This window comes from Mustela erminea, chromosome 5 (genome assembly GCF_009829155.1).
Source record: "Mustela erminea isolate mMusErm1 chromosome 5, mMusErm1.Pri, whole genome shotgun sequence".
In the NCBI taxonomy this organism is placed as follows: domain Eukaryota; kingdom Metazoa; phylum Chordata; class Mammalia; order Carnivora; family Mustelidae; genus Mustela; species Mustela erminea.
This window is the reverse complement of record NC_045618.1, coordinates 47555725-47580002: the sequence shown is the minus strand read 5'-3', so window position 1 is coordinate 47580002 and position 24278 is coordinate 47555725. Positions and strand designations below refer to the sequence as shown.

The 24278-nt window shown below is 46.5% G+C and overlaps 1 protein-coding gene across 2 annotated transcripts in view; it reads right to left on the bottom strand.

The window, feature by feature from the left end:
• Positions 1-24278, bottom strand: part of MAP2K1 (mitogen-activated protein kinase kinase 1) — a 79476-nt gene that overhangs the window by 6853 nt on the left and 48345 nt on the right. For both annotated transcript variants that reach the window (XM_032342958.1, XM_032342960.1), the window contains exons 4-6: positions 22317-22394; positions 21708-21759; positions 42-166 (exon numbers count right to left, since the gene is read on the bottom strand). In XM_032342958.1, the coding sequence (XP_032198849.1) occupies positions 42-166; positions 21708-21759; positions 22317-22394 (255 nt within the window). The remainder of the gene's footprint in view (positions 1-41; positions 167-21707; positions 21760-22316; positions 22395-24278) is intronic.

Here is a 24278-nt window from a genome sequence, read left to right as displayed (position 1 = left end):
ACCAGGCAAGATGCTGGAGAAACAGAACCCACTGCTCATACCGACATGTAGGACCTTGTGCCCACAAAGGAGTTGGCCATGGAGTCGATGAGTTGCCCACTGACCCCAAAGTCACAGAGCTTGATCTCCCCACGGGAGTTCACGAGGATGTTGGAAGGCTTGACATCTGCAGGGGAGAGAACACGGAAAGGGAGGGAGTTGACACGGGTGGACTGGGGAGGGAGAGGGGTCAACATTCTCCAGACAGCCCAGTCCTGCCCATAAGTCCAAGCACCTGTGACCATCACACAGCCAGCCCCTGGCTTGCAAATGCTGGACACCAAGGTCCCTTATACCCCCTTATTCAGGGTTTGAGAAAGGATTCTCAGGAGAGGAAACGGCTACCTGTTGTACAAGCAGGACAGAAAGGCAGCGGATTCCCACTCTGAGAATCCGAACTTGAACACATGATCCACAGGAGGTAGTCAGTTATCACGAATAATCAAGATTTCAAACTTCATTGCTTCAATCACCCTTACTGGCAAGACCGAGTATCTATGGCTGGATCATGAGGCGGGAAGAAAAATACAACTAATAAAACCTATACGCTTGCTAAGGCTAAAGACCAGAGACTAAAGGGAGATGGGATGGGAGCAGGAGTTTCAATGTTTGACCTTGATACCAAGCACAGAGCATCATTTTCTGAATATTTATGGCAGACGCTGGGAGCAAGGCCTTATGATTGCCTTTCTCGGAAGTGATTTCCCAAACAGCCTACAGAGCTGAGGCCCACTATCAGTCAAGGAGAGCCCCTCGCTGCCCTACTGGGGCCAGGCAAGGCAGTGCTCCCCAGAATCAGCCCCAACCCCTTCCCTGCACCCAGACCCTCCCCACTTCCCACCCAGCTGCCCAATGACTACTAGTTCATCAGCCTTTCCCTTTGCAGAGGGAGGTTAACTTTCAAATGTTCTTCTTCCCCCACTTCCCCGATTCAAACCACTGCCCTGTCAAGTGGGCAGAAGAGTCCAGTGTTCTCATTTACAGGTGGGGAGATGAGGCTGGGACTTGGTAAAAATCCCCAGGCCAGGGTTCTGTGGGCAGACATCAGCAGTGGGAGCCACACAGTAAGCAGGTCATACCCAGGAGCAAAGCATAAACCGACAAACAGTCTTTGACAGAAGTAATAGAGACACTATTACAGAAATTATAGAATATTTGGAAAATTAGAGGAAAAAAACCAATCCCCATAAGCCAAAACTGCTAGAACCACTATTCCCATTTTATTTTTCCCTTCAATACTCAGATGAATGCATTGACAGGAACGCTTCTGAGATCTGGCAGGTTCAGTTCCAGACCACTACAATAAAGTGAGTATCACAATAAAGGAAGTCAAATAATTTGTCTGGGTTTCCTGGTGCATATAAAGGTTATGCTGGGACGCCTGGGTGGCTCAGTTGGTTAAGCAGCTGCCTTCAGCTCAGGTCATGATCTCAGGGTCCTGGGATCGAGCCCCCGATAGAGTGAGGGGAGCTGGGGAATCCCTTCTCAGCAGGGAGACATCTGCTTCTCCCTCCCCCTCTCCTTCTGCTCCCCACCCATGCTCACTCACTCTCAAATAAATACATATTTTAAAAGTTATGTTTACACTAGATGGTAGTCTATTAAGTATACAGCAGCATTACATCTTTAAAAAAAAAAGACGTAAATACTTGAATTTAAAAATACGTTATTGCTAAAGTGCTAACCATGGTTAACCTGAGCTTTCGGCAAAGCACAATCACTGATCACACATCACCATAACAAATATGATAATGAGAAAGTTTGAAAAATTCACGAATTACCAAAATGTGACCAAGAGACTCAAAGGGAGCAAACGATGTTGGGAAAATGGTATAGACTTGCTCAACACAGGACTGATGCAAACCGTCATTTTGTAAAAAGTGCAGTATCTGCAAAGCACGAAGAAATGGTACATGCTTGTATTTATCCTTAAATAGTTTCTAACAAGTCTTTGAAGGTTTCTTTCCAAGGGTAAAGTGGGAAAAAAAAAAAAAAAAAAAACACAAAAACACCCTCTCCTGGGGTGCCTGAGTGGCTCAGTGAGCTAAGCTTCTGCCTTCGGCTCAGGTCATAATCTCAGGGTCGGGCTCTCAGCTCAGCAGCGAGCCTGCCTCCCCTTCTCTAACTGCCTCTCTGCCTACTTGTGATCTCTATCTGTCAAATAAATAAATAAGATCTTCAAAAAAAAGACAAAACAAAACACCCTCTCCTATCCCAGTAGGTCCTTTCCCTGCCCCTCCCACGTCAGCCCTCATTCCCGCTCAAGCGCCTCTGTGCTCACCACCCCCTCCACCAGAGGGCCTCACACTGTGGGCCAGGAGCCAGGACTGTAACCAACATGCACCAGGGGCTCCAAAATCCTTGTGACAGAATGGCTCTGAACTCACCGTGTACACACACGAGCACTCAGAGCCACTGGTGTGGTCTTCCTAAGACCCAGCCCTCACCACAGCACAGGACATGAGACCTTTCCCAACCCCTGGCACCCTCCCAGTGTCTCCTACATACAGACTTCTAGAATGCAGGCATCAGAAGTAACGTGAGAGGGAATCTGGCTTCTCCCCGTCAGTCTAACGCCCAAAAGGGTCTAGGACCCTGGCCCAGGTCCCACAGCAGAAACTGGGTGCAGCTGGAACCAGAAAGTCAGACCTTCTCTGATACCTAGGCCTGTCCTCTTCTCGCCCACCCCACTGTCACATGACCCAACTCTGTTCCCCTCAGCCACTTCCTGTCGTGTAGCCTCCTGCGCAAACACACTGGTTAATGTTCAGGATGCAGTGGGCTCCGTGGAGTGGCAGGACAGAGCTGGGTACAGCTAGCTGGGAGATGGCACTATGGGGACAGCACACACCGGACACTCCAACACTTGCCACCGGATGCCTCAGCCCTTCACGCCTGTGCCTCCTTTACCTCCCAAATGTGCCCAAGGCAGGTAGGGCATTGTTCTCAAGTCAAAGAGCACCCCTGGCTAAGGGGACCTGTATTCAAATCCCTGCCTTGCCTGCGCCTCCCCACTCCCTCCCCCTACTCTACTTGCAGCCTTGAGCGGGTCCCTTTGCAGCCCTGGCACCCACCCGCCTGTCAGTGCCGAGGCACTAATAGTCACAGCACTTGTGACCTTACCCGATGGTAACCAGGACCAACCTGGTGCGGGGTGGGCATTTACATGGCATACAGCACCCCTGCCCCTCACAGGGACAAAGGATTCTTTCACAGGCGACCCTCCACAATGAGCACGATGAGCAGTTCACAGCACCAGAGCCCTGCTTCCTCCCGCCCCAACAGAAAGCAGCCCCCACCCACCTCCACCCAAGCTTTTTCTTTTTTTAAGATTTTATTTATTTATTTGAGAGAAAGAGAACACAAGCAGGGGGAGCAGCAGAGGGAGAGGGAGAAGACGACTCCCCGCTGAGTAGGGAGCCCGATGCAGGACTTGATCCCAGAACCCCAGGACCACAACCTGAAGGCAGCCACTTAACCACCTGAGCCCCCAAGGCGCTCCCCACCCAGTTTTCCTTCCTCTGCTGGCTGAGAGGTTCTCTCCAGGCCGCAGCTGCTGCTCCGGAGTGGCCACACAGCCTCTGTCACTGCTGGGATCTGATTTCTATTCACATGGCAAGCAAGCCTCTTTTTCTCCAAACTTATGTAACACGGCTTTCCTCTATCCCGCCTCCCCCACCGCCAGGGAAGGAAACTGCCTGGGAGGTTGCAGAGACCATGGGGGATGGGTCGGAGGAGGGGAGGGAAATCCTGAGGGCTTTTCCCTGCCTGGACCACACCCTGGGGCCACAGGAAAAGCACACAGCCCAGCTTGGTGACCTGGAAGGGCAGACAAGAAGCTGCTCGCAGACCTGGGCCTTGAAATCACTCAACTCCAGAGCAAGCGGCTGAGCCCCCAGGCCAATGCATGCTGCCCCTGGCGGCTCCCGCCCCATCAGGCTCTTCTCTGGGGGCAGAAGAGGTCCATGTCACCCAAGTCCAGACAGATTGCTTCTTCCACCTGTCAGGATCCCCCCTTTGCTCTCCACAATGGCCACCCTCCCTCCTCTGTCCTGTGCTCACTGTCCTTCTCTGGCAAGACAGCCCCTGCCTCTAACCTGGTCTTTCCCAGCTTGCCACTGCTCTGGCCTTACCTCCCCAGCTTCCTGCTGTGACCCAGCCCCCAAGCTCAGGCCTGCCCCCCTAACTGTGCTGGTCCCTGCAGGTGAACCATGCACCTTTCGCACTCACCCTCCCCTCAGCTTCCCGGGTGTTGAGTTCTTTGGCATCCCCTTCCTATCCTGCTCCTGGAGCCCTAGGAGGCTTGTTTCATCTGGCTTCCCCCCACAGCTTTCCCAGCAGCAACCTCAACCACTGCTGAAATCATAGGCCCAGGTCCCCCTGCTTCCCAAGGCCCTTTCTCACCCCCAATAACAGGAGGGCGAGGCCGGAAGGAGCCCCAGGACCTGGTGGGCTAGGCTGCATTGTGAAGGAAGCATCCAGCATCCACAAGGCCCCCAGGCTGACAAGCTACCCCAGGAAACCTATGAGAGGTGAAGGTTTGTGGCCCTGATCCTGCTCCGCTCCCACAACAATGAGAACAGGTAAGCCCTTTTTCAAACACAAACAAGGAGGTTTTATGAAACCTCTTTTTAGTTTTTCATGAAAAAACTAAGTGGATGAAGTATTTTCTTCTCTCCTATTTTCTGCCCCAGAAATAACTACTGTGCAAAGCCTTCTGATTCTTCCCCCAAGAGCAAATGATTTTAACTTAATTTCTGAGCATTCTCTACCCCTGTAAAACAAAGGGTTTGGATTAAATAATTCAGTGTGTCACTGGGTTATTCTATAAACACTTACAACTGAGCTATGAGTAAAAAGGGACCCAGTTCCTGTCCGTGTCCTCAAGGCCATCACCACTAGGGGAGACCGAACATGGAAAGTAACAAGAACGTGTGCCCGTGGGTATGATGGTAAGGGCAAGGAGAGAGGGATGCTCAGGGCACTGTGGACTGTGCTGTGAATTCTCCCAGCCAACCAGGCTCAACACCAGCCTGACTAGTGGGCAAGGTCCTTTGCAGACAGATGGAGCAAGGAGAGGGTCAGCCCGCCAAAGGGTACTATATTCGAGGAACCTCATTTTGTTTGGCAGAGAAGACTATTACAGGAATCTGCATTCCCTATGGGGGCGGGGTTGGGGACACAAGATGGAAGGAGACCCCGCACGAAGGAACAGAGGGCAGAGATGCAGGGGAGGGACTGGGGAGCACAGAAGCAACAGGAGGAAGAGGAAAGAAAAGAGCTCCGGAGAAGCACACCAAGTGACCCCTGGAAGCCACACTCTGGCTCATCCGTGACAAAGGCTAAAACCAAAAGGGAGAGGACTTTGGATAAGCGAGGGAGTCAAAGGTTAAAGAAACAGAGGCAAAGAGATTTTTAAATGGTTCCTTTCGGCCTCAAATGAGCAACCCCAGCAGATCCCTATTAACCCTTCTCTAAAGGTAAAGAAACAGAAGGGAAAGGTGGCTGACCCTGGTATGTCAAATAATGGTCTCCACAGAGCCACCTCCAGTTACCTTATCCATGACCTCAGGGAGCCAATTAAACAGCAAAGATATTAACATTCAGAGAGAATCCCAAACCTTTCAGTTAGCCATGAACTGTAACCTGGCACCCAACCTTCCCAAGAGCACAGCTTTCCCCCCTCGCTGCCTTCCCTCAGCAAAGGAGGACGGATGCGGCTGCAAGGCTAGGGTGGGGGATGGGCAGGCAAGCCCGGGTCTGGGAAGACCCCACAAAAGCTCTGGTTCCCCGAAGACCTCCTATGCCAGGGCTTTTAAATACATGGGCCTCTCTAATCCTCACAACAATGGGAAGAAGCAAGTCCCATTCACCCCCGTGTACAGATGAGAAAACCCAGAGGCCCAGAGTCAGGGAGCCGTCTGTCAAGATGACACATGAAGCCAATGGCAGAGGCTACAGTAGCACTCAGGCTCTTCATTATCCGGAGCCTCGATAATTAAGCTCTAAATGTCAGGGCAAATGTTGAGCTGTACTCCAAAGTTCAGAAAAGTCCTTATTCAGGTGCAGGGGATGGTGGTCAGAAGGTACAAACTTTCAGTTTTAAGAGAAATCATCCTGGGATGGAACGTACAACACAGTGATTCGAGTTAACAATACAGGACCTTACACTTGGAAGCTGCTAAGACAGGACATCTTTTTTCTCTCCACCCAACCTGGGGCTCAAACTCACAACCCCAAGATCAAGACTTGCGTGCTCTACTGACCCAGCCAGGCAGCCCTCCAAGGACATCTTAAAAGTTCTCCTCACAAGAAAAATAAATGTAATCACGTCACGAGGAATATTAGCTAAACTTACTGCAGTGATCATTTCCCAAAAGATGCACCCATCCCATCGGCAGACCGCACACCCAAAACACAATGTTCTATGTCAATCTTATCTCAATTTTTTTAAAGTTGTGGTTGGGAAAGGGGATCACTCACATTATAGACATAACAAGCTCTATCTGGGAACGTGATCTGACTTTGGGATCAACAAATCCTTTAAGTCTGGCAGTGAGAGAAAAGGCTTCTCTGCTCCTGGTGAGGGAGAGTTCGCTTCCTTCTCCCGCTCTGGGAAGGTCCTGCCTGCAGAAATTTGCTAAAGGGAAACCAGAGGCTGCTTCCTACCTCCTTCTGCCTAACAGCAGAGTTCAAGCAGGGAACTTTCAGAGCACGAAGTTCGGGTCCTAACATGCAGCTACTTTCCTCTCTCCACTTCTTACAAGAAAGGCCACCAAGTGCAATTTAATTTTTTTTCTCCCCTCCCAAGATTCATTAGTTTTTTCATTACATTTTTTTTTTTAAGATTTTATTTATTTGATAGACAGAGATCACAAGTAGGCAGAGAGGCAGGCAGAGAGAGAGAGAGAGAGAGAGAGAGAGGAGGAAACAGGTTCCCTGCTGAGCAGAGAGCCTGATGCGGGGCTGAATCCCAGGACCCTGGGATCATGACCCAAGCTGAAGGCAGAGGCTTTAACCCACTGAGCCACCGAGGCGCCCCGAAGTGCTTTCATTTTCTACCTTTCTGCACCCCTTTCTGCAAATTCAGTGTTCATCTCCAGACCCAAAAGGCACACAAATGTTAACAATTAAACGAGACATTACTGGGAGCATTCTGAATCCATTTTTCTTTTTCAGAGTTTGGTTTTCATTAGTACATGCCATTCTCAGAAATGATCAACATTTTTAAAACAGGATGTAACAAAAGCCACAGCAAAAGGTATGGGGGTTATACTCAAGAGGATGGGTTGGGGGGGGGGAGACAGAAAAGGAAAAGAAAAAGGGGAAAGGCAGTCATGGGAAAAGCTGATTCTTAGTCTCTTATTTTCAATGAGCCCTTAATAATAATTGGCAGAACAGCCCCAGAGTAATCAAGGCTTAAAGAAATGTCCCTTCCCAAAGATCACAAAGTAACTTTTCCATTAAAAGAGAATGACTCCGGGTGCCTGGGTGGCTCAGCTGGTTAAGTGTCTGCCTTCGGCTCAGGTCATGATCCTGGGGTCCTGGGATTGAGTCCTGCATAGCATCAGGGGTCCTGGGATTGAGTCCTGCATAGCATCAGACTCCTTGCTCAGTGGGGAGCCTGCTTCTCCCTCTGCCTGCTTCTCCCCTTACTTGTGCCAACTTTCTTACTCACTCTCTTTCAAATAAATAAATAAATACATAAAATCGTTTTTTTAAAAAAAGAAAGAAGAAGAAGAAAGAAAAGAAACTGCCTTCAAGCACACATTTCCCTTTGCAGGATGCAGGCCAATTCAGAAGCCAGATGATCTGTAGTCTATCACAAAGCCAATCACCCACCTGCAGGCAGGAAAACAATGCTAACTTGGATGCTTAGCATCCACAATTCAAGAAAGGGAAATTAGCTAAAAGACCTGTTCTGACCTGCTGAAGGCTAACTTGCTCAGCAGCAGGAGAGGGGTAGAAAAGACACTGGAAAATGGAAAGGTAGAGAGAGCCGGAGATCTGCTCGTTTTTAAATACCAAGTGAGAGAGAATTTCTAGTAACATCACTGTATTTATGATGGCCAAAACTCCACCAAAGTAAGGCATGACCGTGGCACCTGGGTGGCTCAGCTGTTAAGCAGTGGCCTTCAGCTCACGTCATGATCAGGGGTCCAGGGATCAAGAGCCATATCGGGCTCCCCGCTCGGCTGGCTCCCAGCCTCACGCCAAGATGTACCACTAGATGACGTGGTCACTCTGGGGTGCGGGGCCGCAGAAGCTGGGCTCCATCCTGAGCTACAGTTAATGACATCTGCTCTTCGCTTGATCACCTGACTTCTGACTCAAGCATGCTCTCCTGGGCCCATGGTCCTCCTCAAGAAGTTATCTGTAACTGAGGCAAGTGCCAGTCCCAGCCCCAGGCTTCCCTTAGAAATGAGGCTTTGTGATGTGAGAAGAACATGACACAGCTCTTCCTGGACCCTGGGCAAGTCTTCTAACCCCTCTCCCCCTTCCCCATCTGAGTGCACCGCACCTGCCCTTTGCTCTCCAGGGGCTTCCCAAAATAAACCCTGACCACCTCCCCCTGCACCTGTTCCCCTCTCCCCCCACCAGGCTACTCTCCTGACCCATACTTTCTCTTACTGGACCATGCCAACGGCCTCCTAAGTGACCTCTCCCCACTCCAGCTCATCTTTTTTTTTTTTTAAAATTTATTATTATTTTTTATAAACATATAATGTATTTTTATCCCCAGGGGTACACGTCTGTGAATCGCCAGGTTTACACACTTCATGGCACTTCATGTGCTATGGCACTCACCATAGCACATACCCTCCCCAATGTCCATAACCCCACCCCCCTTCTCCCAACGCCCCTCCCCCCAGCAACCTCAGTTTTGTTTTTTTAAAGATTTATTTATTTATTTATTTGACAGAGAGAGAGAGAGAGAGATCACAAGTAGATGGAGAGGCAGGCAGAGAGAGAGAGAGAGGGAAGCAGGCTCCCTGCTGAGCAGAGAGCCCGATGCGGGACTCGATCCCAGGACCCTGAGATCATGACCTGAGCCGAAGGCAGCGGCTTAACCCACTGAGCTACCCAGGCGCCCCAACCTCAGTTTGTTTTGTGAGGTTAAGAGTCACTTATGGTTTGTCTCCCTCCCGATCCCATCTTGTTTCATTTATTCTTCTCCTACCCCCCTAAGCCCCCATGTTGCTTCTCCACTTCCTCGTATCAGGAGATCATGTGATAGTTGTCTTTCTCCGACTGACTTATTTCACTAAGCATGATACCCTCTAGTTCCATCCACGTCATCGCAAATGGCAAGATTTCATTTCTTTTGATGGCTGCATAGTATTCCATTGTGTATATAAACCACATCTTTATCCAGTCATCTGTTGATGGACATCTAGGTTCTTTCCATAGTTTGGCTATTGTGGACATTGCTGCTATAAACATTCGGGTGCACGTGCCCCTTTTGATCACTACATTTGTATCTTTAGGGTAAATACCCAGTAGTGCGATTGCTAGGTCATAGGGTAGCTCTATTTTCAACTTTTTGAGGAACCTCCATGCTGTTTTCCAGAGTGGTTGCACCAGCTGGCATTCCCATCCTCCAGCTCATCTTAGCCACAACAGCCAGGACTCTCTTCAAAAGATAGCTCACCTGACTTCCCTGTGTAGGACCCCTGCTTTGTTCTCCGCTGCCTATGATAATGTCCAGCTCCTGGGCAGAACCGTGAAGAACCCCCTTGAGTGCTTCAGGCATCCCTTACTGGACTCCCACCACTTGCCATCAGGAACCCTAGACAACCCAAACAACTTGCTATTTCCTGTGTTTTCTGCCTCGGTGCCACGATCCTGGGCTCCGCTCCACCTGGTATTCCTTTCCCGGATACTGCCACCTGTGTACCATCTCCTTGCTGTAGAGCTTGGCACACATGACACCCCCTCCACAGTGCTTCCCCCGGGGGACTGAGGAAGCACTCTTCCTCCTCCAGCAGCCCATCTGCCTCTCCTGAAGAGCTAAGAGACACTCATCTGGAGCCATCATCCATCGCTGTGGGTCTAGCAGCTGAGGTAATTCTAGAGAGAACGTGACTCACATTTCTCACCAAGAGACCAGCATACTGGATTCTAGCTACTAATTAGCCACTTTCTGTTTCTCTCCATCTGTAAGGCAGAGCAGTCTAGAGCGAGTTCAAAGGAATCGGTTTTTCCCATAAATTCACTATCCCCCTGAGGCTGTCACAATATGACTGGTGGGTAAGACGGCCGGCAAAGGAAGGAGCACAGCCCGGCCACTTCCTGGATGCCCGGGGCAGCCTACAGATGGAGGCCACAAGACACACCCTTGCCACTCAGCCAGGGACTGTCATCAGTACAGAACCCTGTGTGCAGCCTCAGGGGTCACTGTGAAACTTTCTGCTCAGGGAAGCCTGGCAGGATACCAGAAGAGGACCAGCAGGTAGACAGTGTCTGCCAAGGATCACAGAAGAAGCCACTCAGAAACTGACCACAGGTGAGTCTGCCACAAACAGCTTGCAAAATGACAACAACCAAAAACATATTTGGACCACTTCTGATCTTGCCTATCAGTGCCGACAGCGACAGGAAGACATCAGGGGTCTAAACCCTGACCCTCCAGGGACTGTTGCTAACACAATGTGCTCTGGAGACCCCAGCTGTCCCCAGGACTGAGATCCAAAAGCACTCTCGAAGTCTCGGCAGAAGACTTAACTCTTACTCAGACCTGACCGCTCCCCAAGCAATAAGGAACTTGCCCCGAGTGCCCTCCCAGCAGGAGGGCCCCAGTACAAACTACTCTAGCTCTGAAGAGAGCCATTGGACATGCACCCCCCTGAGAAATCAAGGCTGGCTGTGCGGGGGAGCTGCAGGCCAGGGTCCTCATCCAGCACAGCATATCATGATGAGACAGGCCACACACTGCCCCATCTGACTGAAGGAAAAGAAAAACGAGTTGAGGCAACATTTAAAACTATTCTTGGCATTTATTGATCTTCACTAGCCAGCAACTCCAAGGGAAAAACAATTTATGGGCTAAGCTGTATGAACTGTCTATCACTTTAACTTACATAATGTTTCTTCAGAGTCTCGATCAAAATAAGACCTTGATTAGTGGAGCAGGCTACAAAGAACAGGCTGGAAACACAAATCACTGCTTTAAGTGGCATGAAGTGGAGCTACATCCTTAGGACCCGACCTCCCACCCTGGAACTCAGCCTAACCACATGAGCCAGCTTTTACATGCACCAGATCTAGAAGCTCCTTCCACAGGGAGTGGGAAAACTGCCTCAAAACCTTTGTGATTAATTCCTTTCTGAGCTTCAGAATCAGGGAAAAACCCTCTCTCCTACCTACGCCATCCATGTTTTCACCAAGCACTCAAGGCTGAAAACCTTAGAGCTGAGTCTTGAGCTTAAATTCTAAAGTGTCCTCAATCGGGGAATTCATCTTCCCCTTAAAACTCAGTAGTCAGGAAGCTTTTTCTGACAAAGATCACAGAGCAAATATTTTTAGGCTCTGGGGGCCATACGGTCTCTTTCACAAGCAACTACTCACCTTTGTCATTATAGCACAAAAAGTCACGGAAAACACTTAAGTAAGCACGCTATGTTCCAACAAAACTTCATTATGGACACTGAAATTTGAATTTCACACAATTATCACATGTCACAAAATTCTGAAAAACAATTCTTGGCTTGCAGGCCCTACAAAAATAGGCAATACACCATATGTGGCCTGTGGGCCACCAGTCTGCCCACCTCTGCTTAAATGTGTAATTACTGTTTTGATCTGTTAACAGTTTTTGTCTCTCTGACCCAGGGCTTAATCGTTATTTGTAGCGATAAATAATTTTTCTTCCTAATTTGCTAGCTTTCAGCATCTGTTCCTCTTCCCCACCCTCCAGGAATCAACCCCCTCTTTTCTTTTGGGGTTTCTGCTAGGGAGTCAACCAAGAAGCACCATCTATCTCACCAGAGGGTGGGCTTATAATCCCAGATGGCCAACCAGACTACGCTAGCCCCTGGAAAACAGTGATTGGCCCAGTAGTGGGCGGGCACTGCTAGCAGAGCCAATCAGTGATTCAATCCCGCAGGAGAGGCAGATCTCTTTCTGGGGAACACAGTACTAATCCCCGGGGCTGGGGGCGTCCACGTTGCCCCCAGTGAAAAGATTCCAACTCTACAGGAGGCCCACAACACGAGGCTTAAGGCCGAGGGGTAATAGGGTCCTAAAACTGTCATTTCAACCCCATGTTCATCCCTGCCTTCTAATAGGTAACCCACGCCAATACATTCTCTCTTTTCATTAAGTAATCTTGCACTGGATTTCTGACACAACCAAAGAATCCTGACTAATTATATCACATCAAATTCTATTTGAAAGTTGGCAGGGTAGCGATTCATGCATTAAAAAATGACACTGGCTGTGTTCCACCATGTATTTAGAGTCACTTTTCCCCTGTTAAACTCCAAGCTGCTGGAGGACACAATTCATTTCTGAGACATCTTTATGCCCTCTGTAGTGATTCACTCAGTACCTTGAACTTGGTAGGTATTCTATGAATATTATACAGATACTACTTTCCTTGGATGGGGGAAGCCAACGGGGAGAAGGGCAAATAAACATGGAGCAACATGAACACGTACCTAGCCATGACCATACACCGGGACATTACTCAGAGATTCCAGACACGGTTAATACTCCCAGGGGGCTCACAGAGCTAACCCCCACTCCCCAACCAACAGCCCACAAACCACACACACCAGGCTGAGTCACACAGGCTGCTCCGCCCTTTGAACACCCAAGGGTGTCTACCCAATGCCAGGACAGACTGACAGAGGACTTCTACTACCTCTCTGACCTCAAGTATGTTCTTTCTAATAATGAAGTTCTTCTTTCCAGCTCCTCTTCTAACTCAGGCAAAAAAGACCTGAAGGGAAAAGCATCCTGACATGGGAACTATCCCCTCAAGCAATAAGGACTGCCCTGATGCCAACAAGACCTTGTGTGACTGACCCCAAGACAATGACAAATCTGACCTCTGTCCCACATTTTCCTTACATAAACCTGAAAGTGGAGTGCCTGTGTGGCTCAGTCAGTTAAGCCTCTGCCTTCAGCTCAGGTCATGATTCCAGGGTCCTGGGCTTGAGCCCCACATGGGGCTCTCTGCTTTAGCCCCACATGGGGCTCTCTGCTCCCCACATGGGGAAGCGGGGAGCCTGCTTCCCCCTCTGTTTGCCTCTCTGCTTACTTCTGATCTCTGTATCAAATAAATAAATAAAATCTTAAAAAAAAAAAAAAAAAAAAGAAGAAGAAGAAGAAGAAGAAGAAAGAAAGTGCTTCCAGCCCTTTGGAGACGCTAGTCCATCATCTTCCTGGTGTCGCCTCACTGGAATAAATTCCTTTCTTTTTTCACCACCAGTCCTCTCTCTGCCCTTGATTTTGCCAGCGGCCAGTGGCCAGTGGCCAAACCGGGTCTGTTTGGAACCCCGAGCCCAGTGCTCTTGCACCCCTGTGCCCTGGCTATAGGATCACAGCACACTGGTTCCCTACCAGTCTTTTTTTTTTTATTTGCCACCCAGCATCCCAGATGAGGGGGCAGGGGGCAGGCAGGAACAGGGGTCAGGCAGGGAGCTGGATTTGTGGGCTGGTCCCAGGACTTAGTGCCCCTCTCCACCACCCACCAACCCAAGGGCAGGTAGGACAAGCACAGTGATGGGTCATGAGCTCCCTTTAGGCTGGTGCAGCTGGCTCCTGGAGCAGGGGGCGGGGCGGCGGGGCGGAAAGCTTGCCTTCAGAGCGTTCCCTACAAATGAAGAGTCCAGAGCAGCTGGCCATCACTTCAAACACTGGGAATATCAGCTGTACCAGTCCTGCCCACAAAGTCCCACTCTGGGGCAGCAGAGACAAATCACTCCAGGAATGAGGGGAAGAACTTGGTTTGCACCCAGCACGGACACATCAGTAAGGCAGGAAAGCTAGCCACATGCAGGCCCAGGCAGGGTATCCCACTAGCACCAATGGTCTTTCAACTCACCCAGTCGACTAAAGATAAAGAAAAAACTTTCAAGAGACTGCTACCTAGCTGTAAAAACAGGACCTAAATGGCATGTGAAAACAGTTTCGCCCCAACTAAGCATATGGCTCTTCCTCTCCCTGAAAAAGCAACTGGTATTAGTACCACACCCCCGTGAGGCTAAGAAAGCCGAAGCAACCCATGGAAGCTAGCGGCTTTTCTGCTGACACAACCCTGCCTCCCAACCAGAGCAGCCCAGGTCCCTGCCCCACAGATGTGTTGGGTCCAGCTCTTCAAAAACTTCTCTGAACTTTTAAGTGTTTTGAGATGCTTAAACCAGTGTTTAGCAATCATAAAAACCTACTAATTCATCGCTAAGTGGCCGTAACATATATGTCAACTATGTTGGTCAAGCACCCTTTTAAGTGCATGTAGGCATCGTCTCAATCCTCAGAGCCCTGGAGGAAGGCTAGTCTCTCCATTTCCCTGAGGCTTGGAGAAGTTAAACAACGTGCCCAAGGTTTCCCAAATGCTGAACTTCTGGCACCAGGATAGAGTGAAAAACCTGTGGCCATAATATTTTTAGTTGCTTGCAACGAGACAGAATCTGTCCCTCTACATTTTAAGCCCTGACTTGATCACATGACTTTTTTTTTTTTTTTTTTTTTGCCTCAGCCAAAAGGACATTACCAAACCTGACGGAAGCAGAGCTTTAAATTGTGCTTGACTAGGGTTAGCCCTCCTTCTACGTCAGTAGTATTTTCAACCCCAAGGCCATTGTGGAAAGAAGCCAGGGCATTAGCATCTCAGAGGATGAGTGAAAACAGGAGGAAGCCCAACCAACCCACAAAATTACAGAAAGTAAGACACTGCTGTTTCTCTCTCTCTCTCTCTTTTTAAAGATATTTGAGAGAGAGAGAGCAGGGGGAGAGGCAGAGAGAGAATCCTGAGCAGATCCCACAATGAGCACAGGGCCCCACATAGGGCTGGATCTCACGACCCATGAGATCATGACCTGATCCAAAACCAAGAGTTGGATGCTCAAATGACTGAGACCCCAAACCCCTATACACTGCTATTTTTAAAGTACTAAGTGCTGGGACATCTGGGTGGCTCAGTAGGTTAAGCACCTGCCTTCCACTCAGGTCACAAGCCCAGGGTCCTGGGATCTAGTTCCACATCGGGCTCCCTGCTCAGGGGGGAGTCTGCTTCTCCCTCTGCCTGTTGTTCCCCTAGCTGGTACTATCTTTCTCTCCGACAAACAAATAAAATCTTTTTAAAAAATGAAAAAATAAATAAATAAATAAATAAATAAATAAATGAAATGAAATGAAATGAAAAAAATAAAAAATAAATAAATCAGTAAGTGTTGGGCTGGTTCTTCCACACCAAAAGCTCACTGAAATAATCACTAAGTTATCACCAGTAAATCAGTATCGACACGTGGGAATAAAGAATGTGAGGCAAAGAAAAAACCTCTTCACTTCTCCCCCATTTCTCTCAAGGGCATAATGAGAAAAAACAAGAGTTTAAATTTCATCAGGAAAAGAATATATTTAGACCAGAGGGAAAAATTACTGGCAGCAAGGAAGCCTAAAGACAGAGGCAGGGAGACTGAGTTGTCCCACTGTCACCCTTACTCAGGTTTCCAGGAACCATCCACTCATTGTTCTTGCTCAGGAATCACATTGTGCAAGAATACCATTCCACAGCCCAGGGCTCCCAGTGAATTCTTTCAGGACTTCTGGAGAAGACGCATGACAGTGGCCAAGCTGCCTGCGCACAGGGCTCATTGGAGCCAAAGTCCCAGTGACTTCCCTTTCTTGGCTGGGCAAGGAACGAACTCTCCAACAAAGGTATCTGTCCAGAGACCCGTCTGGCTCACAGAGCAGCTCTTCATGCCAAGGAGCAGTAACTGGTGGAGCCAGAAAAGAAATTCCAGAGAGAAGTGGGGGCAGCACCAGGCAAAAAGGGAAAAGCAAGTTGGTTGTTCCAGGAATAAGCTGAAACTTTCCTCTCTCTGGAATGGACATAAAGTTAGAGCTCTCCATCAAACACACAGCCTACAGTACATGGAAGGCAGCAGGAAGAGAAAAACTCCGGCCTAGATGAACCACTGTGTTAGGAGCAGGAGACACGGCTTCTTGGCCCGGTTCCACTGTTGATTCCTGTGTGTTCTGGCACAAGTTAATCACACTTCCACCGGTTTAATAGCCCTTGAAGGGCGAGCCACTCTATGCTGTTCTGCTAGGGGCTGCGCACACACAAATGAATGAGACATGGCCCTTGACTTGCAGACACTCACAGACCAGTGAGAGGAAAACAAACACCGCGCCATGGTTTCCACATGTGGAATACAGGCAAAAGAGACCTATCACAAGGTCGGTGTGACCAATAAATGAGAAAAGTAGCGAACGCACATGATACACCACTTGGTACATAACAGGCCCTCGATAAACAGTCATTACTAATTACAGTAACAAAGGGATGGACACTGCCCGAGGAATACAGACGCAAAACCCTTCATCTGCTTTGGGAAGGGGTTGGTTCATGGGAACACTTCTTGGAAGAGATGTCTGAACCAAACAGTCACATTATTACTATAGTAACACTGTAACTAAGCTAAACAGTAACATTATTAATGATTTATGTGAGGCAGCCCTTTAAGCCTCACAAATATACAAAATATGTGTGTAATTTGCAATTACTGCCCTTTAGCATGAACTCTCCTCATTTAACAGATGAATAAATAACTAAGAGTTTATACACCCTGTATGTAAGAGACTTAGGATTTGAACTTTAACTGGCAGAGTCCCAAGGCTCGGGGCTATACTTGAAAAGATGAGCAGACTTAGCCTAGAAAAGGTAGGAGTATGAGGGAGGGGGTGGGGTTGGGAAGCAAGCATTCCCAGGAAAGGCAGTAACAGCAGAAGGGAGCAGCACACAAAGGTCCAGCTCATAAAAGGAATTCCGTCTCACTGGGTCTCCATTTCTTCACAAACTACACAAAGGCAGAAGGAAGGCAATCCACCTTTGTTAGGCCCCTCTTTCTGTAAACCATTGTGCTAGCTGCATTCTGTGATTTCCTAAATCCTCACAGCAGCCGAGGAGGAGGCAAGAGGATTCTGTTTTATAAATGACACAATGGCCTTCCTCTACCAGATCCTCCTACAACACTGATGGTCCCGCATGGGTCCCTCTTAAGTGAGAATTTATGTCATTTGCAGCCCTCAAACACAGCCCCACGCACAGGAAATGTTCACTTCACCTCTCCTTTCAGCTACTCCTATTTCCTAGAAGTAAGTGCACTAGAATATTCTATCCCAGAATTCAGAGATCTGGGAAAAAAAACAAAAAACAAAAAACACCCCAGATCAAGGTCTACGTACTGCTGGAAAACTGTTCCCCACACAAGTCGCACTATATCTCTTTACTGCTGCTAAAAAGGACAAAATGGTAGATAGTGGTTAAAAGCAGGAAGCCTTCTACAACTTTGCATTTTAAGTGTATAGTTTGACACATTCCAAATGAAGTATACACCTGTGAACCCACCACCAAAATCAGGATTTAAAATTTTGATTACTCCAAAAAGTTCCCTCATATCCCTTTGAAGGCGATCCCCACTCCAGTCCCCCACACCTTCAGGCAACCACTAATCTACTTTATTACTATGTTACTGTGGATTAACTACGTCTGTCCTAGATAATCACATATGTGGAATCCTACAGTCTGTATTCTTTTGTTTAGGGCTTCTTTACTCAGCACGTTTTTGAGATTCATCCAAGTTGTATCAGCAGTTTGTTCATTTTTATTGTTGAGTTGCATTCTGTTGTGTAAATATATCAAAATTTGTTTATTCACTCGTCTGGTGATTAATATTTTATTTGTTCTAGTTTGGGGCTACTGTGAATAAAGATGCTATGAACATTTGTGCACAAGTCTGTAGTGGACAAATGTATTCATTTCTCTCTCTCTCTCTCTCTTTTTTTAAGATTATTTATTTATTTATTTGACAGACAGAGATCACAAGTAGGAAGAGAGGCAGGCAGAGAGACAAGAGGAAGCAGGCTCCCTGCCAAGCAGAGAGCCCGATACGGAGCTCGATCCCAGGACCCCGGCTGGAATCATGACCTGAGCGAAAGGCAGAGGCTTTAACCCACTGAGCCACCCAGGCGCCCCTGTATTCATTTCTCTTAAGTCAATGCTGAGATGTGGGGTTGATGGACTGGTTGTATGGTTTAACTTCAGAAGAAACTACCAAACTCTCTCCCAAAGTGGTTGTCCCTTTCCCTGGCTGCTTTTAAGAAACTTGCTTTATCACTGTTTTCAGCAACTTCACTGTTTTTTTGGGGGGGGGGGGGGTTTGTTTTTTGTTTTTTTATTTTTTTGCTTCTTGGTTAATAGCTTTTTTAGTATATAATTTTTTTTTTAAGATTTTATTTATTTGACAGACAGAGATCACAAGTAGGCAGAGAAGCAGGCAGAGAAAGGAGGAAGCAGGTTCCCCACCGAGCAGAGAGCCCGATGCAGGGCTCAATCCCAGGACCCCGGGATCACGACCCGAGCCAAAAGCAGAGGCCTTAATCCACTGAGCCACCCAGGCGCCCCAATTTTCTTCTTTTTTAAAATATTTTTTTATTTATTTGACACAGAGAGATTGAGCATAAGCAGGCAGAATAGCAGAAAGAGGAAGAGGGAAAAGCAGGCTTCCCAATGAGCAGGGAGCCCAACATGGGACCCGATCCCAGGACCCTGGGATCATGACCCAAGTCAAAGTCAGTCCCTAACCAACTGAGCCACCCAGGCGCCCCTACAATTTTATTTTTTTAAGATTTATTTACTTGAGAGAGAATGAGAGAGAGACTATAATTTTACTTTTTTAAGATTTATTTACTTGAGGAGCGCCTGGATGGCTCAGTGGGTTAAGCCTCTGCCTTCGGCTCAGGTCATGATCTCAGCATCCTAGGAGGGGGTCCTAGGAGCGGGTCCTGGGACCGAGCCCTGCATCAGGCTCTCTGCTCAGCAGGGAGCCTGCTTCCCTCTCTCTGCCTACTGCTCTGCCTACTTCTGATCTCTCTCACTCCGTCAAGTAAGTAAATTTTTTTTTTTAAGATTTTTTTTTTTTTTAATTTGACAGAGAGAGAGATCACAAGTAGGCAGAGAGGCAGGTAAAGAGAGAGGAAGGGAAGCAGGCTCCCTGCTGAGCAGAGAGCCCAATGTGGGACTTGATCCCAGAACCCTGAGATCATGACCTGAGCTGAAGGTAGCGGCCCAACCCACTGAGCCACCCAGGCGCCCCAAGTAAGTAAATTTTTAAAAAAAGATTTATTTACTTGAGAGAGAACGAAAGAGAGAGAGTGAACAAGTCTCTGAGAGGCAGAGAGAGAGAGAGAGAATCTCAAGCAGACTTCCTACCAAGTGCAGAGCCTGAAACGGGGCTCGATCCCACTCAGGACCAAGATCATGACCTGATCTGAAACCAAGAACTGGAAGCTTAACCAACTGTGCCATCCTGGCACCCCTACTAGTATATAATTTTCAAACAATAAACCCCATATGTTTCACGTGTATCATTTGAAGAATATATATATGTGATCATCACAACCAAGATTATAAACATATTACCCCCAAAAGTTTCTTTGTGCCCCTCTAATTCTTCCCTTCCCCCTTCCCTCACTCCCCACAGGACCACTGGTCTGCATTTCATCACTACAGATCAGTTTATAATTTCCAGAGTTACATAAATGGCATCACACAGGAGGCGCCTGGGAGGCTCAGTCATTAAGCGTCTGCCTTTGACTCAGTCATGATCCAGGGTCCTAGGATAGAGCCTCGAGTTGGGCTCCCTGCTCAGCCAGGAGCCTGCTCATCCCTCTGCCCCTCCCCTGCTCAGTGCTCCTTCCCTCCCTCTCTCAAATAAAATCTCAAAAAAAAAAAAAGTATAAACTATTTCCACCTATATAAAATAGAGAAAGCAAAAACAAGTCTACAGTGATAGAAAGCACATCAGTGGTTGCCCGAAGGTCTAAGGAGAAATGAGCATCAGAAGCGCAAGTGTACTTCTGGGGTGGTGGGAATGTTCTATCCTAATTATGGTGGTAGATGCATGTGAGGATTTATCAAACATCACACATCAAACCTTCCGCTAAAGTGGCTGTCTTTTATCCAATATAAATTACACCTCAATAAAGTTTATCAGGAAATAAAAAAAGGCTGAAGAAGCCAGAGGCCAGAAAAATGGAGAACATAGGGCTATGGACCACGTCTCTTCAGTCACGGTGTGTTAATGGTGACAGGTGTGAGAAGGGAGGGCTCAAGAGGAGTGAGGGGGGCTGATGGAATCGACTGGCCAGCTTAGGAGCCACTTCTGAAATTGGCATTTTTTTCAAAAATTATAAAATATGCATAACATAAAATTTACCATTTTAACCATTTTCAAGCATACAGTTCTGGCAGTGAAAACATTCATGTTGTTATGCAACTACCCTCACGGTCAGGGTTGTTAAGGTGTCGGTTTTGCTTTAACTGATCTGTAGATTCAAGGCCATCCCACTGAAAATCCCAGTAACCTTTCTGTGTAGAATTGACAAATTATATCCAAAACAGAAATGGAAACACAAAGGGCCTAGAACAGACAAAACAGCTTTGAAGAAGAAAAGCAAAGATGGGGCACTCAGACTACCTGATTTCCAGATTTATTACAAAGCTGCAATTATCAGCAGTGTGGTGTTGGTGTGAAGCTAAAAATAACAGATCAAATAGAACAGAAGGAAGAATTCAGAAACAGACATGTACACATATAGTCCGTTGAGTTTTGACAAAGATTCCGAGGCAGTTCAATAGAGGAAGAATCATCTCATCAACAAATGTTGCCCCAACGGTTGTGTATTCTTATGCAGAAAAATAAACCCATAAAGAAAACTGAGCTCTCGGTGGATCACAGGTCTAACTCTATGAATTACAGGCACAGAGTGCCTTCTGAAAGAAGACAGAAGACTATCGTGGTGACCTCTGTTGCAGCAGAGTTTTTAATATGGGACACCAAAGGCACAACCAAGTCTAAAGGAAAAAAAAAGAAAATCAAGAAACTGAGCTTCATCTAAATAAAAAACATTTGCTTTTCAAAAGACACAGAGACGAAAAGGCAAGCCACAGACTAAAACCAGATATTGGCAAAACATCCATCTGTCAGGTAGTCTTGTCTAGAATATATAAAGACCTCTTAAAATTTAATAATAAAAAGATAACCCAATTGGAAAAATGGGTAAACCTTTGAACAGAGGCCTTACTAATGAAGATATCTGAATGGCATAAAAGCACATGAGAAGATAGTGAACATAGTGAGTCACAAGGGGCAGGTCAATTCAGATCACAGTGAGATACCCCTCCACACCTACTGGAATGTCTCAAGACTGCCGGTCAGTAGAACATGCAACTCGATCTCAGGATCATGAGTTCAAGCCCCATGTTCAGTGTAAAGCTTACTGCAAACTAAATAACTAACTAGTCAAAGACTTGTTATAAAGATTAAAAACACTATCCAATAGCTTTCACACCAAAATAACACACATAAGAGAATGCAACAACTTTTCAATTTCAACTAAAATTCAAAACATAGTAACTAGCAAGTACTTCTCACCTCTGTGCATAATCTTGTGCTTCTCCCTCAGGTATGTCAGACCTTTTATTACCTAGAAGAAAGACAATGTCACAAGATGGGAAATTGAAATGATGGTGGCTAGTCAGCCTCCGTGTTTTAAAATGATCTAGAAAATATTTCATCTAACATCACAAATTTGCCTTCTTTCCTTATTTTGTATTCAATTTTTAACCTGTCTTATCAAGAAACCATCTTTTTAAATGGTATAGAGTTACTTTAAGCAACACTGATTATTTCAGGTTTAGACAACTTTAAAAACCCTGGTGCTTGAATTCCCTTTTTTTCTAAAGCTGCAATATAAAAAGAGGATTTTTCATGCCACAGTGGGAATTCTTTTGGACACCCTGTCCTATTTCTGTAGACACAGATTTTAATATAAAGAAAGTCACTTTTCAGGTTCTGACAAAAGAAAGAGAGAGAGATATTATATCTAGAATCTAGACAGGGAAAATTCTAGCAATAAGACCCTACTCTTCTTACAAACTTTCCCTTTGACTGACTTACTATCTTCCTCCCATGTCCATTTCCTGCCAGCTCATTAACTTCCTGATGAGGGGGCTTGGAAGAAAAATTACACAATATACTCACAGCAATGCTAACTTTTCCTAAAATTTGCTCAGGGATTCTTCCAGCTTTCTTCAAGACTTGATCCAAGGAACCCCCATCCTAAGAAAAAGAAAACCAGCCCATTTAGTGACAGTGTTTCTAACTATTCTTTCAAGTGTTAAACTTCAGCAGGGAAGGATATCTCACATGTGGCAAATCCCCCGGAATGGTAACGTTTGATTTGCTCCAGACCTCAAAGACAGAAATGCAAAACATTGTGGGAGGATCAAGTAACCAAAAACTCAAATCATATGAATAATCATTAAATGAACTACCAATCCAAAAATCAAAAAAAGCTGTGTTGGGGGCACTTAGCTGATTCAGTCAGTAGAACACATGACTCTTGATCTTGGAGCTGACAGTTCAAGCCCTATATTGGGTGCGGAGATTACTTAAAAATAAAATCTCTGGGGAGAAAAAAAGGTTTGTGCTGAACTGAAGGAACAGTATATGGTTAGGACCAGAGGCTCTAGAGGCAAACTGTCTAAATTCACATCCCACCAATTCTGCCACTTACCATCAAGGGAACTTTGACCATGTTACTCACAACTTGTAAAATGGGGGTGGTATTTTAAGGCTACTATAATAACCACAGGGTGACTATAAACATTGAACAAGCTAATACATGCAAAGCACTCAGGACAACATCTAGCCCATAGTAAATGCTCAATAAATGTCAGTCATTTTATCACATTTATCACCAGCATGTAAGTCACAACTTGTATTTGATATTATCCTAACAAATCAGAGTTAATAAAATCAAAAGAAAAATGCCACAGAGAGTAATAATTCATTCCACAAATCCTACTAAGTGTCATGAAGGGGTGTTAAGTTCTATGGAGGACAGAGATATAAAAAAAGACCTGTTCCCATCCTCAATAAATGTACAGGGGTACCTGGGTGGTTCAGTCGGTTAAGCATCCATCTGCCTTCAGCTCAAGTCATGATCCTGGGGTTCCTGGGATCGAGTCCCACATCAGGCTCCCTGCTCAGCAGAGAGTCTGCTTCTCCCTCTCCCTCTGCCCCTTCTCCCCAACCCCCTTCCCCACTCATGTTCTCTCACTCGCTCTCTCTCAAATAAATAAGTAAAATCTCTAAAAAAATAAAATGTACACAGTAGAAGAGTAAATATACAACTCCTAATAAAACAAGTGCTTAAGAAAAGTGTTACAGGGGCGCCTGGGTGGCTCAGTGAGTTAAGCCTCTGCCTTCAGCTCAGGTCATGATCTCAGGGTCCTGGGATCGAGCCCCACGTCTGGCTCTCTGCTCAGCGGGGAGCCTGCTTCCCCCCTCTCTCTCTGCCTGCTTCTCTGCCCACTTGTGATCTCTGTCTGTCAAATAAATAAATAAATAAGTCTTTAAAAAAAAAAAGAAAGAAAGAAAGAAAAGTGTTATACATGCAGAAGAGAGAAGTAATTCTGATTTCGCTTTATAGAATGACATTTGTTGGCTAAAATTAACAACTCAGGAAACAACAGATGCTGGAAAGGATTTGGAGAAAGGGGAACCACCTTTCACTGTTGGTGGGAATACAAACCGGTGCAGCCACTCTGGAAAACAGTATGGAGGTTCCTCAAAAAGTGAAAAATAGAGCTACTCTAGGACCTAGCAATTGTACTACTAGGTTTTATCCAAAGAATACAAATAAAGTATCTTGAAGGGGCTCATACCACACACTGTTTATAGCACCAATGTCTACAATAGCCAAAATTTGGAAAAAGCCAAGATGTCCATCAGCAGATGATAAAGATGTGTCTGTGTTCCCACCATGTGTGCACAACCACACATGCTGGAACATTATTCAGCCATCAAAAATAATAATAATAATAATAATGCCATTTGCAATGACATGGATCAAACTAGAGGATATTATGCTAAGTGAAATAAGTCAATTAGAGAAAGGCAAATATCATATGATTTCACTTATGTGGAATTTAAGAAACA